Source organism: Dendrobium catenatum, unplaced genomic scaffold (assembly GCF_001605985.2).
Source record: "Dendrobium catenatum unplaced genomic scaffold, ASM160598v2 fragScaff_scaffold_370, whole genome shotgun sequence".
Lineage (NCBI taxonomy): Eukaryota > Viridiplantae > Streptophyta > Magnoliopsida > Asparagales > Orchidaceae > Dendrobium > Dendrobium catenatum.
This window is the reverse complement of record NW_021318832.1, coordinates 1153253-1169320: the sequence shown is the minus strand read 5'-3', so window position 1 is coordinate 1169320 and position 16068 is coordinate 1153253. Positions and strand designations below refer to the sequence as shown.

General features: G+C 36.8%; 1 protein-coding gene across 2 annotated transcripts; it reads right to left on the bottom strand.

Annotated features, from left to right (window-relative positions):
* Nucleotides 1-272: 272 nt before the first annotated feature.
* On the bottom strand, nt 273-10593 carry LOC110110146 (ENHANCER OF AG-4 protein 2). Of its 2 annotated transcripts, none has more exons than XM_020841525.2 (12): nt 10230-10593; nt 9689-9765; nt 4690-6843; nt 4082-4580; nt 3566-3674; nt 3139-3251; nt 2869-3056; nt 1860-2457; nt 1258-1783; nt 881-979; nt 704-799; nt 273-608 (listed from the first exon to the last, which is right to left on the bottom strand). In XM_020841525.2, exons 1-11 carry the CDS (start codon nt 10338-10340, stop codon nt 732-734), a joined length of 4542 nt encoding a protein of 1513 aa, XP_020697184.1. In that variant the 5' UTR covers nt 10341-10593; the 3' UTR covers nt 273-608; nt 704-731. The 2 variants fall into 2 exon arrangements, with proteins under 2 accessions (XP_020697184.1, XP_020697252.1); XM_020841593.2 differs by having other exon boundaries at nt 881-973.
* Between the last annotated feature and the right edge of the window lie 5475 nt (nt 10594-16068).

The following is a 16068-nucleotide window of genomic DNA, read 5'->3' as shown; positions in this document are numbered from 1 at the left end:
GAAGAGAAGAAAATTCTAGGTCCTTGCAGATTGAATCCTAAATATTCGCATTCTGTATCAGATCAAGTGAGACTATACGGTCAAGTTCCCACAACAAAAAGTATCTAATAAACTATAAGATGGGCAACTTGAGCTAAAATGGCTTTCCATCCACATTTAAATAGAAGGATTTGAAAAGCTGACCGAAATGGTTGTGGAGCTGATGGATGATGAGGGTGGTAATGAGATGAAGACCTAAAAATTACTGCTTTCCTGAATTAAAGGCACAGAACTATGAAAATTCTTCTCAGCAATATGAACAAAGTTTCAAAAAGATGCTAGAATTTCAATTGATGGACAAAAATATTGACAATGTCATCATTCTCTAATATACATTGCCTTGTATTGACCTCTGAGAAGACTTCCGCACTATTGAAGTAAGGGCAAACCTACAATGTACATATTCCTGCCAAAAATAGCTGCCTCTTTTTCATCTATCATACCCCTTAACAATGGAATATATTTCCATAATCATCCAGAATTTTAGAGCTCCCATACCGATAGAAGAGCAGAAACAAAAGGAGAAATAGACCTCATTAGGCAATCAAGATCCGTCAAAGCTCCTTTAGCTGGCAAAATAACAAGTCCAAAAAAAAACAAAAATCATTCTAGGATTTAAAGAGAGAATTATAAAAACAGCTAAAAAAGGAAGAAAGGTTCATACCATAATGCATAACTAAATATCAGTTTATCTATGTTGGTCTCCAGAAATTAATACTAGGGAAGTCTGTTCTGGATATAATTGGAGGGAAGGTATGGCCTGAAGAAAGCAGAAGACAACAAATTATTAGGAACTGTATAATAATGTGAAGTAGATTTTTGTCATTACAATTAAAAGTACCAGGTAAAGGAGTTCCAGATGGTGTCGTGCTATGTGGAGGATGAAACATCATAGAACCTGAAGATGCTCTTTCCATATTTAACATAAAATAACCTGCAACTTCAATAATTACCTCAATTTAATAATCCTATCTAAGGAGGAATATTATCTTCTTACAAGTGACAACACTTATCCAAATAACCAAGTAAAACAAGTGCTTAACGATGCTTTAAGTAAAGGGCTACAATAGTGACTTTCTAACAGATGATACCATCTTGACGTCCAAAAAGACAATGGTAATGAAATATTTGCATATTATTAAGAAATGTTTGTGAAGTACATCCTGATTTTAGCAAAGTTTGGTGCGGATCCATCAACATACATGAAATGACACATACCATCCTGTACAAAAGGTGCACCGGAACATGAAGGTGTTCTCCCCCCAGCCATCCAAGCTCCAGAATTTTCTGAGTTGGCATCACCAGGATGAGGCCTCCAGTGCTCCTCAGCACCATATTGCCTCTGACACTGTGGAAGAGATGATAAGGTGTAAGGGTTATATTGCTGCTGCAATCGTTGTTGTGTGATAGGATTCTCGTAAGATGAATGATTTGATTGCATCTGAGAACTTGGAAGGGGGTGACTTAAGGTTGCCTGTGATGGAAGTGAATGTGAAGGTCTATGCTGAACTGATGCAACACCTTGCTGAAAAAGTTGATTGGGGTGAGAAACCTGAGGCACTAAATATGTGTCATGTTGTCCAAATTCAAATTGTCTGGAGGATGTAATGCCAGTAACAGGCTGAGTGTAGCCAATTCCAGGAGCCACATAATTAGAAGACTGTTGCATAACCACTTCACCTTTCACTCCAGAACCACTAGGGTCTTCAATGGAATTGCTAGTTACCTGGAGTAACTGACTCTCCTGCAAGTAGGTGAGAAAGAAATTTCATACATATTCTAGCACCATATGATTACATACACAAGTTTAAAAGACTTACACTTTCTGTCCTGCAGTATTCCTGAGGAAGAGAAGGATGGCTCTTATATGGACATGGTGATGAAGGCAAAGGAGGGTGAGAGACAGATGATTCAGTTAATAGTGCAGGTAGAGGTACCAATGGAGGTGGTGGAGGGGGTGGCGGCGGTGATCGAGGTGGAGGTGGTGGGAGTGGTGGGGGTGATGATGGAGGTGGGGGTTGAAGAGGAGGTGGTGAAGGAGGCAATGGTGGTGGTGGAGGTGGAGGATCTACAGGAAGAGGAGGAGAGCCTGCAGGTAGAGGTGGGATGACATTTTGATGGTTACATGTAGATTCCTCAGCCAGGTTACATTCTGCATTTAGAGGTGCAAAATTTATGGTATCACTTCTATCCACAAAATTTGCTGGAACATCTTCCATCTCCATCTCTTGTTCCACATTCTCCAAAATATGGTGATGTCTGTCAACGGGATGATTTCCAGAAATATAACCTCCCAAACCAACAACTGCTCCTTGGGGAGAATTATTTGCAATACCCTTAGAGGGACTGCAGCAAAAATCTTCATCTTCTTCTAAAACGTGAGCAGATAGTAGACCAGGAAACTTGAATGTTGCATTGCTGGAAGCATGTAAAGATATTCAATCAGTATTATTATCAGATTTGCCATAAAATATAGAATTCTATCTTCAACATTGGAAAAAAACCATTAATATTCCAATTTAACAGACCTATTCACGAAAATAAATAAACAGAGCTTAAAATAACTAATAAGACATTGCATGTCAAAAGCATAGTTAGGATTAATATTAAAAAGGTAAAAGTAAGAAAAAAAGGGTTTCTTCAAAATGAAGTTTAAACATCACAATTTACAGGAAATTGATTAATAAATTACCTAATATATACAAGCAGCTAAATCAAAATTCGTATAAGTGATACATCAAGCACTATGCCCAACAAATAGAGAAATGCCATAAAATTCAAGCAAGTGTTTACATTGAGAAAACAGAAAGGTAATAAATAATTTATCACCTTCCATACTCATCTACAAGCATGTCTTCCATTTCTCTGATTGGATCATCTACAGATCTTTCAGCACGAGATGGACGCCTAAGAGAAAGCCCGGAAATCAAATCATCTTTAGAAACATCAATTTCTTCCATACAGTGACGAAGAATTGATTCTGGTAGAATTTTCCTCTCCAGCCATAACCGCAAAACCTTTGGCCAACATTACAATTTTATTAGTTTCTTTTATTAACAAGAGTTGCAATAACAAATATAAATTTGACACGGGAATTACCTTAAGACATTGTCGTCGATTCTCACGAGCTGAAGCTCCAGAAGGAGCAGCAGCACCCAAAAGGCGTGGCAATGCTGCTTGCACAACAGGAATATAAGATGACCCTGCAATGCCTGAAATAATTCCAGATAGCAAAGGGTTAATTGATATCCAAAAAAAGATTTAGGATGGCTGATGCTATCTCTCTATACAAATGAGCTATATACATTCCCTATCTCCTTCCTCTCCTTCACACACTCACAATCTCTGCATGTGTGTGTAGCCATATGTATCAATAAATATGCAAGTGCACATGGTTCCAGGATGGGGAAAAATCTGCTTTGATTGATTGAGGTCATAAGAACGTCAAGGAGTATAACCAACAAAAAAACCCAAAAAGCATATAAACTTTTACAGAACATGCAGGAAGGCTTGTGCAAGATCTTACCTTTCTGATTATGTGAGCATTGAGTAATAGAATCCACAAGAAAGAACAGATCTATCCGGCGATAAAAGCTGGGTTCACCTTCCAATTTGCGGATGAGAAGTTCTATGATCTATGCACGTGCAAAATTTCAGATCACTAAAAACTCTTTTACAAACTAGGACTGAAATTAAGCATGACATAATTTTTCAACCCCATAAATCAAGAAAAACAAAATCTTTGATTTTTTCTTACAAAGAAAAACACAGATAAAAGGGATACTGTTAGAGAGCTTACCACTATAAAAGAAAAAGACGTGTGATACCATCAACTTAAAATTTAAGCAGAAAAAGGATTAAGAAAAGGGTCTAGTAATTATTAAAGGACTATAACTGTAAAGAAGTGCTCTGGTGGAACAAAAAGTGGCTATGAAAAAACAGGAGTAACTATTTATTCCAGCATATTGATAATATAGGCATCAATGATTTCAAAATTAAAGAAATACTAACTTGAAATGTTAATTATTAACGTTACACACACCTCATTAGCAATACCATACTTCGCACAGTCAATAGCAAGACGAGTTGCACGCCCTATACTTTCCCTTGTTCGTGACAATGTCTCTATCATTCCCTCCAAAGCATCTCGAGCAACAACAGCTTCAGTGCCACCACTTGAAGAATTGCCGGGTTGTTGGTAACCTGTACAAGGTCTACAATCATAATCCTCATGCTCTTCCAGATTCACAGCAAGACACTGTTGAGAAGCTGGAGGGGAATCAGCATCTGCAGGCACTTGAAACCATTTCTTATCTTTCTGGACATCTACGGTTGAAAAAAGATGTGCAGCAGAAATAAGGTTTGGGCTTCTCCCATGGCTACGATGTGGACTAGAAGCAGAGCCGGCAGAACCATTTCCATTGTATGCATGCTGGGAATGTGCTTGTCTCCTTTTAGCTTGAGCAGCAGCAATAAGATGTCTCATTGACATGGAATCCGTAAATTTGCTCTCAGTCAATGCATCGGTAAAATTGGCCTCCCTAACAGTATCAGATTAGCAGAAAATTAATCTTTAGTTATCTTTTCCCAGAAAAATGTACAAGTGGAAAGAATTACAAAATACAAAAGAACGCATCAGTGAAGATGTACCTTTGGCCTATCAGAACATCCTTCTCAGCACTGCAATCTGCCGAAAAATTGATGTCATGCCTATTTTCAGTATCCACAGTCACCTGTATACCGGATTTCACTTTAGATTTCTCCAAAGATGGTTTATTCTTCTGCAAAATTAACTGACTACGTGAATTGTTTGTGGTTCCCATAGTTTTGATCGAACTATGAGTTTGAATAGAATTCACAAGGGCTGGTAGTTTTGTAATACGAGGCTTGATATCCTTGTGACTAACCAATTTTCCAACATTTCCCGGGCTAATTATAGTTTCAAGTGCAGTACTCTGTGCTCTAATCTCAGGTGCAGCAGTTTCTTTCTCTTTTTGCTTCATGGAATTCTGGCAAGCAAGCAAGTCTATCGCACTTTCCAACCTTTTATCATCAATATTACAGGGGCTAGGAGCTAAAGAACGATTATTAACTACATTTAGAAATCCCATATTATTTTCTGTACTTTCCTTCATCCTAGCGCTAACATTTCTGACAGTAACTTTTTCAGCATTTGAAAGAGGAAGATCTGGAGTAGATTCTATGGAAGATTCCTGCTTTATGTGCACTTTCCCAACAGATTCATGCGCCGTTGAATGTTCCCTCAACAAAGTTCCAGTAGTATCCCGATGAATTGGAGTTCTACAGTCTTCACCATCATCATCATCCTCATCAACATACCGCAGTGCTCTCCTTTTTGGGGGAGCATGTGTACCAAGGGGTTTAGAACTCATCCTTTTAACACCACTGTTGCTCTTCTTACTTGCGTCATCACTGGAGATTGAAAAATTCAGAACATCACCTGATCCTTTACATGCCTTTTTAGCTATATCCGCAATGGTAACTGAAGAATTTAAAACATCATCTGATTCCTTACATGGCTTCACTAAATGTGACTGTTTCATTGTATCATAAGACTCTGCCATGGATTCTGCGTTAATATCAGCTTTTTGAACTCCCAATGTTCTTTTCTTGACACTATTCTTACTCTTGTTGGATGTGAAAGGAGACAACTCACTCTTACTGGAGCATTTAGGCATATCAACTCCCTTGCCATTTTTTGATCTTTTGGTCAAGTGAATATCATCATTATTAACCAGCTTACGTTTTATGCTGCCAGCTGAATCGTCACCCTTAAAGTCTAGAGATGACTCTGGAAGCATTGCTCCATCAGAAGTAGTGGGCTTTTCCTTGAAAACACCTTTAGGTGGCATATCATTTTCAGCTGATTTTTTCTTGGAATTTTTCGAACTGCCATATCTTTTTACAGAGTTAACACGTATTCCTAACTTTTTAGAATCTCCAGAAAATTCTTCACTGATAGATTTAACTCCACCTTCAGAAACAGAAGCACGAGTTGCAGGTGGACGCTTCTTTATTTTCACTTGTCGGACATGATCATTTTGCACTTTCAGATCGACATCCACTTCATTTTTCAGTAAAGCGACTTCAGTTGATATTGCTTGATCATTTGTGTCTTCCTGCCGTTTGCTATCTATAGTTTCCAAATATGAAGTTGGGACCTTAAGATCTCTGTCATCTGTAGGGGGTTTCAGAGAAGTCTCTACAACTTTGTTTACAGGGAATGTTTCACAAACACTTTGGTGGGTGTCATCCAGATGAACAGTAGCTTTTTCCTCCAATATATCACCATCATAAGCAGGTTCAGCTACAGTCGCTCTTACTTCTTTTGGCCTTTTTTTGTTATGAACTGATGATTTATTTCTCTTAAACGACAGGACTGGAGATTCTGGCTCACCGGCAACATCATTTAGCTCAGTTATGTCTGTTCTCTTGCGGCTCTGCGAGCATGGTTCTAAATGCAGTTCACTGATAGAGCCCAATTTTTTATCATTTTCAGAGTTATCAAGGATTACATTCTGAACTTCCAATTGATCCATGTCATCGCAGCTGAGATGTCGTTTACCTTCATCACCAACAGTCGATGAAGATATAGAGCCAAGATCAATCTTAGAAGAGCCTTCCCCCAATTCATTTGACGAATTCTGCAATTTTTCAAAAGCATCACAGATCTCCTCCACAGCTTGAGCAAAATATTTGACAGTTTTACTCTGACATCGAGTTAATAGCTTGCTTTTTGATTCATTGGTAAATATTTCAATGTCAGCTGGGGCAACAAAAGCACTGCAAAAAGAATTCAAAGGAAAATAAGAAAGAAGCAACCATTAAAAAGTTAAAAATTGTGTCTACTGGTCCAAGCAATATGAAAAAAATTAACATGATTTTTCCAATAAGATTAAGATAAAAGTATTACTTGCCTAGACTTGACAAAGTCCTAGTTGGATTCTGTCCTTCGACAATGAGTTGATTCCCCTAATTTTCCTTCTATTTGATTCGCTAACTAGTACAGCTATATCCTTATTATATGCCTTCCCAAAAGAGGCCAAACTATAGTTTCACAAAACAATCCAATCTTCACTTCCAATCAGAATGGAAAACAAATCATAGTGTTGACTACCTCATCTCTTATCACGAAACTAGAATCAGTTAGAAGTAGAAAAGAGCAAAGGCTATGAAAGAGGTTAAGCTGGAAATATAGTGACAGTTCGTTCTTCATATTCATCTAGATCGTTTCGAGATTGAAGTTTATAAAAAGTTTCAGCGTATTCCTCAACTGTTTAGTTTCCTTGACGAAGATTGTTAAATTCTTGGAATAAAATTCGTGAGTGATCTGAAGGTTAAAACTTTCCCCTCATCTTTTCATTCATCCTATCCCAAGTTTGAATTTTATCCTTCCCTCGTCTTAGCCTATTATTTTGGAAATTTCTCCACTAAGTTAAAACATGACCTATGAGTTTTAAGCTAGCAAATTTAACTTTTCTATTATCAGGGATTTCTTTTTGTTCGAAAAGTTTGTCCATTTTTTCTATCCATTCAATGAATCATTCAGGTTGTAATTTTCCTTCGAAGTCATGAACATCAATTTTTATCCCATGACCCCAATTTCTATGACGTCTATTTTGATTCCTAGAGATTTTTTCTTCACTTTCAGAATTTTGAGCATTAGCATTGTTAACATTCAAATTTGTCAAGGTGTTAGCCATATTGTTTATTTGTTGTTGTAAGTTTGCCAATTGTTGCGTCATTTGTTGCCAATCTCCTTTGTTGTTTTAATTAGCCATTTTGTTTCAAAAAAAAACTCACACACCAACTTAGAATATACTAGCCTAGGCTCTGATACTAAAACTTGATGCAGACAAATAGATTAAATGCCAAAGGAGAACACTAAGGCAAGAAGAACTTTTCTCAATTCAACTTTTAGTAAGCCAATACCAAGTAAACCTCAAAACAAATGAAAGTTGGACAATAAATGAAAACAAAAATAAAAATAAAACAAACTACTCTCAGAACAACCAGCTAGTGGTCACCTCACATGCATCGAAATAGTAGGTAAGATAATAAGTGCTTAAAGACATGCAAACCAAAGGTCCACCACAGCAACTTTGGGCCAAAGATCCACCACAGCAACTTTGGGCCAACATCCACCACAAAACTCCTCCGGCAAATGCTAACAAACTGGCCAACCAACACCTTCAAAAGCTTCAGAAGAAAGATACAAGTGGGGTGGAAACTTGTGGAGAGAAGTAGGTAAGAAGCCCGAGACGAAGTAGAAGAGAGGAGAAGAGAAAGTGGATAAAGCTCGCAAGCTATCCAAGAAGAAAACCCTCAGGTTTAAGTAATTTTCACTCACCCAAATTTGCTCCCAAATACCACAAAACAACCACTATTTATAGGAGAAAAGAGGGAGCCAAATAGCCCAAACAGCCGCCCACCCAGAGGAAAAAGGCCAACAGGTAGCCCGATGGAGCAGCACCCGAAGGGCCAGTGGGACAGCCAACGAACAGACAGCGCCAGGGGAGAAGGAACCGGGCAGACAGAGGAAATGAAGGGCCAAAACAGGGGGGAATAAACTCGGTAGCAGCATTAATGAGTTGAAAAAGGCAACAAAACTCAGCAGCCAACTAATCTAGACAGCAAAACCCGAAACAACCAAACCCAACCCAATGAGCTTGGGTCAAACCAAGTCAGCCCACAAGCCTAGGCACCAAAGAAGCTAGCACACCAAAGCAATGCATGTCCAAGAGCACAACCTACACATGATCATAGGGTAAAAAAAATAAAAATCATAAAATTCAAATTACAATATAGTTCAAAATAAAGATTAAAATTGAAATATCCATGCATCACTTATCAATCCTCTATTTCCAGGCATAATAAGCTACATAAGATCTTAGTCCTATTCCTATTTAGCGCATGTTATTTTGCATAATTTCTAATCATTGTATCTTTCATCTAGTTTTTTCTTTCTTAATCATTCAAAGTTAATTCCATCTACTTGTTTTTTAGTGCATAATTTACTCTTCATTGTGCATGTCCAAATCACAAGTCCATTTCCTGCAGTTCAACTACTTTTTTCTCCAACAGTGCTACTCCAATCGTAAGTCCGATATATTCACATTCCAAGTTTTACCAAACAATGGTCACAGCTTTTACTTTTCTGTCACAATCAACTTATCTATCAGAAATTCATAACCCAACACTCGGATTAATAATTATTTATACCCTTTCTTCTTCCCTTCCTATTTCACTTATTTTAGTAGTTCTATGATCAGTCATGTTGCTTGCAACATCAATGTTTATCTATCTCATCAGAATCATGTTGTATGCTATCACTGGGATAGATTTTGATTCAAGCTCAAGCTACACCTATTCAAAGCTACAACTTCTTTTTTTCTTTTTTTTCAAAATCTTAAGTTGACATTCCACCCGATTTCCATGCACAATGCCTATTTCAACATACCATTTTTTCATGTTAACAATGAGTAAATGCGAGACTAAAGAAACTGTACCAAAGAAGAAAGAATTTTGGTACTTCATCTTAAAAGTAAAGTGAGCAAGTAAAGCCTCACTGTCGAATCAGAAGTTTATATCTAAGCGCAGAAAGTAAGCATAAGGTATCTCTACTCACATCTCAGAAGTTCCAAAAAACTCCACAAAGTACTTCCTCGGATCAGGCGACTTGTTCCAATCTTCCGGCCTACATATCTGTACCAAATTGAACAAAAATCAAATAAGAATTCTACCACAAAATAAAATAAAATAAAATAAACTAATAATTGTCCAGAGACTAATAATACAGACATTATACAAACTCCAGCAATTCTTAATCCTACCAATTCCTTCCCAGCCAAAAAAAGCAATGACCAATATATTGCCGAAATTAAAAACAAGCTGAATGAACACAAATGTTGCCTACTTCCATATCACCAAAAATCAAGAAAGAATAAAACCAAAAACCAAAAAAGGCCAAATCCATTGAAAGCGAATCACATTGTAGTCCCCAAAAAATAAAAGAAATACTGTCTATGATATAGAAAAACAAAGAAAAAAAAAATCATCTTACATCCACCGGCACCTCACAACCTCTGCCTTCCCAGGTTAAAAGGAAAATCCCACAATGGATAAGGAGGATTAAACTTTGGGTGGAAAGCACAAATCATCGGACGCACCTTCGCTGGCCACGGAGGGAATCCCTTGACCTTCGCAAGAACAAGATCCCCAAGCTGTAAATCACCCGTCGCCTTGGGACGGTTCGCGCCCCTTTTTTTCCCGGGAGGCATCACGATAGCGGCACAAAAAACCCTAGCCACAGAACCTGCTTCGCTGGACGCAGAAGAGAATTAAAGCCGGGTGAAGATAAGCCAACCCTTAGCCTTAAGATAGAACACGCTTCACGAGATGGTTCAAAACAACAAGACGCCTACGCTGCCCGAGCGCGATTATCGACGGCGATCGGCACTCGGCGGCGGCACATCATTACCATACCACGTCGGGCGCGAGGAACTGCATAGAGCGTACAAAGAAAGATGCGTGAGAAAGAGAGCAGCGGTTTCGCATTAAACCGGCTACAGAATTTTTTTCGGTTCGGTTCGGCTCCGTCGGAAGCCGACCGATGATTGACACGCGGCATAAATCCCTGTTATTTAGAAAAAGGATTAACGCCCTATTTTTTTTGCCAAAAATCTACCTTCTTAACTCTTCTACCGCCTTTATATTGGCGGCTTTCATGCTGCTTTTTATAATATATTTTTTTTAAAATTTTTATACTAAATAATATTTTTGAGAAGTAATAAGAAATTCGTCCCAAACAAATCCTAAATCTAATCCAACAAGTTTGTTCTTAATTATCTGTCCAATAAGTCATAATTAGGCCTCTTTATATTCTTTGCCTCAAACATTTAAAGAGTAAGTATATGATGATATATGATTTCGAATCTCAAACATGCATAATTGTGCCAACTTTGTAGTTGACAAGCTCCATGAATACTTTAGAATTTCAATGGATGCTCCGAATTTTTTTTATTTATCGGTCATAAACTTAAAATTATTCTTCATTACCTATAAACATAATTTATTCTTCAAAAATCATATTTGCTCTCAATAAGATGCATAGATTTTATTTATATCAAAGAAAACTAGAACATGAGTTCATTCTATTAGTTGATCTTTTCAAAGAAGTAGTTATCAATATCTTCTTTATATCAATAATTTTTAATGTTATTTACTAGCTACATAAGAACCATAAAAACTACACTCATTTATTAGATTTAGCTACATCACATAAACGTGTGGTAATATCTAATAGATAATTTAGTAATGAAATACCTATGAACCCATCATCTTCTTTGTCATTACCCTTAACTACTATAAAACTAATATATGCATCATTAGTAGTTATTGGACTAATTAGCCTCACCACATGCTCAATTTAATACCAACACTTTTTCTTTTTTCTTTTTTTGGAATAACTTTTTGTAATATTCATGTTAATCAAGTATTTGAAGTCCCCTCCGCAAAGTTTGAAGAAGATGTAGAAAATGAGTTGATCGAGATAATTCTTATTGATGGTGATAGACAAAATGCTAATAATATCTTGTTTATATAATAATTCTATCTTATATTTTCCCTACATAGTTATAAAATAATAGTGTCATGGGTGTTTGATTCTCTTTTATTTTATGTATAAGTATGACTGATCTTTTAGTATGATAGTAACAAGCTATATAGATGCCATGATATGATGAGTCAAGAAGAAATTATTTTGGAGTGTTTTCTACAAGAAGTTAATAGAATTGGATGATGACCTAAACTTTATCTTGCAATGGAAGATGATGAAAAAACTTTATTGAAGTTTTTTTTATGGCTTATATATGGTTATTTGTATGAGTATTACATGATGATGTTAATCTATGATGGAAGGGCGAATCAAATCCTCTAATGATTTATTATACCTTAATAAAGATGGGGCGAATTTCATGTCTTAAATAAAAAATAAAAATTGATTTGCCTTTGGACTGTTATTATCCTTATGATATCATGGTTGTGATATTGCCCAATAAGTAGATGACCAATTAGGGATTATGTGTAAGTTGTTAATTTCATTTTATTTTTTTATAAACTTTCTCATATTAATAAGAAATTATGCATAAACTAGGTTTGTGTAGAGTCATTGATAATATATTTAATATTTTTTGTAATTTAAGTTTGAGGTAAAAGCTTCCCGTCTAAATATTTTAGCATGAATGTTTCTAACTTGACAATTGCAAATGCTACATAGGGTCTCTCTTAAAGGGGAGGGAGTTTATTGTGTTGGGATATCTTTTCAACAGCTTCAATGCTTCATAAGATAATATTTTTGTGTGTACTCCTTTTATCATCATATGTATTCAAATTATTGATGTGACGTCTAAGGAGGAATACCTTAATTTCTTTATTGTTCACATTTTATTTGATGAGATTTTTGGGCACAATCTTCTTGGTCGACATTTCTTTTGCTAGATAAGTATTCAAACTACTTCTAGTGTGCATCAATACACTACAGAAAAATCGTCAAAAACCGGTGGTTTTTTCCGGCGGCTTAGATGGTTAAACCGACGGTTTTCAAAACTACCGGCGGCTTTTCGACGGTCCTCAAGCCGCCGGTAAAAATGGCGTAGGAAATAATTAGCGGCGGTTTATTTCCGGCGGTTTTATTAGCCGACGGCTTTCCGGCGGCTAACACCGCCGGTGATTACCGGATTTTGTACCGGCGGTGTTCCGGCCGTTGAGCCGCTGGTTATTTTATCGACGGCTAACCAGCGGTCACTTCACCGACGGCATGCCGGAGGTTAAAGCGGCCGTCGTGCATTCAATCAACCGCCGGCTAGCGTCGGTTTACTACCGGTAAAATTGTCGGCGGTTACCCGACGGTCATGGCCTACGGTACTACCGGCGGTTTACATCGCCGGGCTTTCACCAGATAACCGCCAGTGGCCATCCGTAACCGCCGGTATATTTCCGGCGGTGTAAGGAAATTATCGACGGCGTCAATCAGCCGTCCGGTATCGAGGTTTCCGGCGGCCAAACAGCCGGTTGGCCGCTGGAAACCTGTAGTACCTGAAAAAAATTTGACAGCATTCCCTCTATTTGAGGGAGGTTTACCCTAAATTCTAAACCTGTAGAAATAGCAATACATAATAAGAAGTTTTGGGCAACACGTCGCTATATCATCACAACTATATACATAAGCACAAATTAAACAAACAAGTTTACAATCAAACATTAAAAAGTTCTAAATAAGTTCATCAAACATAAAACAAGTTCACAAGTTCTAAATTTAATAAGGTTACAATCACAAGTTCACAAGTTCTAAATACAATCATCAAACATAAAAAAGATCTAATTCTCAGATGTATCCTCACTGTCTGGAGATGGTTGCTCCTCTTGCTCCTTCTTTCTTTGATTTTCAACTCTGTAGAATTGCAGTTTTGCTTGCATTTCATTTTGAACCTTTCTCATTTCTTTAATCTCTATAGGTTTAAGTCGTTAGTAAGCCGCCGGTAATATTGAGAGCCGGCGGTTTATCCGGCGGTTACATAACTGTCGCTATTACCGGCTGTTTAACGTTACAAAACCCCCAGTTAGGCCGCCGGTAATAGCTGACGGCCAAACCGTAGTTCTTACCGGCAATCCTATAACCGCCGGTCATGACCACCTGTAATCGGCATTTTTCCTGTAGTGATAAGTGTTGAGATAGTTGCAACTTAGTTCTTGATTGTTGATATTCATGCAACATGTATGTTTTTTATGATTCCAAATATTATTGCTTTGATTATTATTTCTCCTAACATATTTTAGATGCATTGTTTTGTTGTTCGTGTGTACTAACATTTCAGAAAAATCATACTCTGAATTATTGAAGACTTTAAATTAGATTAGTTTAGGATTTATTATAAATAAAGTCTGTATTTTTATTTTATTGAGTATGAGATAGTGTGATTGTTCTTGAACTGTTCGTACATATGAACATATGATCGTACTATACGATCGTGTATGGTCAAAATGGATAATTTCAATTTTCTTGGATGGTTTCTTATGTCTTTGATATAAAAGGTTCTATAAAATTGACGTGAAAAAGAGTCTTTTTCATGATTTTTCAAGGGTAATTGAAAGAGAGAGTGTGGAAGAGTGTTTGAGAGAGATTTCTTGCAAATGGAGTATGAAGGGTTCACAAGATTGCTCAAAGGTAAGGATCTCTTTGTGTTTTTGATTATCACTCTTCTTTTTATCTTTCTAGTTACTCGTGAGAAGATCTTTGAAGAGGACGATGATACTCTGTCGATACTTGGAGGATGTGAACAAACGATGGTACTCTGTCGACACTTGGAGGGTGTAAATAGATGACGGTACTCTGCCGATACTTGGAGAGTGTGAACATATGACGGTACTCTGCCGACACTTGGAGGGTATAAATAGATGAGGGTTCTCTGCCGACACTTGGAGAGTGTGAAAGGAAAACAGTTTTCTACCGCACTAGGAATTGGTGGAATAGATGATTTATAAAGGCTTATCTGTCTTACTGTGGGGGCTAAATGAGAGACAATTTGGTAATAGTGTTATACCTGAAGAGGGAGTCTTCAGGGAGTGGATGTAGGTCATGTTTTGATCGAACCACCATAAATCTTTGAGTCTTTTAATTTTCACATTTATTTATTTATTGCAAGTTATTTACTGTGGTTGAAAAGTTTATTTTAAAATTTAAAATTAACTTGCTATAACATTCAAAATAGTTTTTGATTTAAAAATCTAAGAAAATTATTTAAATTACCAATTCATCCCCCCCCCTCCTCTTGGTTAGTCTTGAGACAATAAATTAGATTTAATAACCTAATCAAGAATCAACAATAAGCTCATCTATAACAATTTGTTCCTTCACTTTATAAAAAATATTAATATCAGAGCAAACTATCTACTTCATTAATGATGATTAGAAAGGCATAGGTTAGAGTTCTCTAAGAAAAACATCTTATAATAACTTAGGATTTAGTCCAAATCCTTGACAATCTTCATAAATAAAATATTTGAAATTACTCATTTAAATTTCTCCTGAATTTTGGTGGATACCTAACAGATGGGAAAAATTCTTGACAATTCTTTGATTCCTATGAATTGTTCGATAAAATTTTGATGAGATGGGTAAATTTATGGATGGTTCTACGTGTTAAGATAGTTGCTATTTGAATGCTTTACATTTTTTGCATCTTATGTAAATTTGATGATTCCAAACATTATTGTTCAAATGTGTAGTTATCTCCTAACAATTTTAGAAGATTTGTATTTGCTCTTGTGTGTACTAACATTTCAGGAAAAACGAACTCCAAACTACGAAAACTTCAAATCAAATTCAGAATGAGATACTTTGTAAAATTTGAAGTTTGCATTTCTTTGAAATTAAATTGAAAGGGAGTGAGTGTAATTGAGTGAATAAAAACATACACACACATAAGGAGATCATAAAAAATGTATACTGATCGTACTGGACGATATCCGTTCGTACGGGACGATCAGACAGTTATCTCCTATTGAGCACATGGAATGAATAGGAACTTGCTTAAAAATTTTTCTAAGTCCTATTCGTCCAGGACGAATTTTACAATCGTCCAGGATGATTGGTTCTCTGTAAAAATTTTATCCAGACGAAATTAAATTATCGTCAATGGCGATTGGTCCTTTGGAAAATTTTCGTCCAAACAAAATTAATAATCGTCCAGGACGATCTGGTCTCTAGAAAATTTTCGTCCAAACGAAATTAAATTATCATCCATGGCGATTGGTCCTCTGGAAAATTTTCGTCCGGACGAAATAAATAATCGTCCAGGACGATCGGTCATCTGTAAAATTTTTGTCCAGACGAATAAATTTTCGTCCAAACGATTAACCGACTTAGAACGGTTTTTCAGCAGTTTCTAGAACCGACCTTGTAATAACCGTTCGTACCGGAAGAACCTAGTTCGTACGGGACGATCAGCT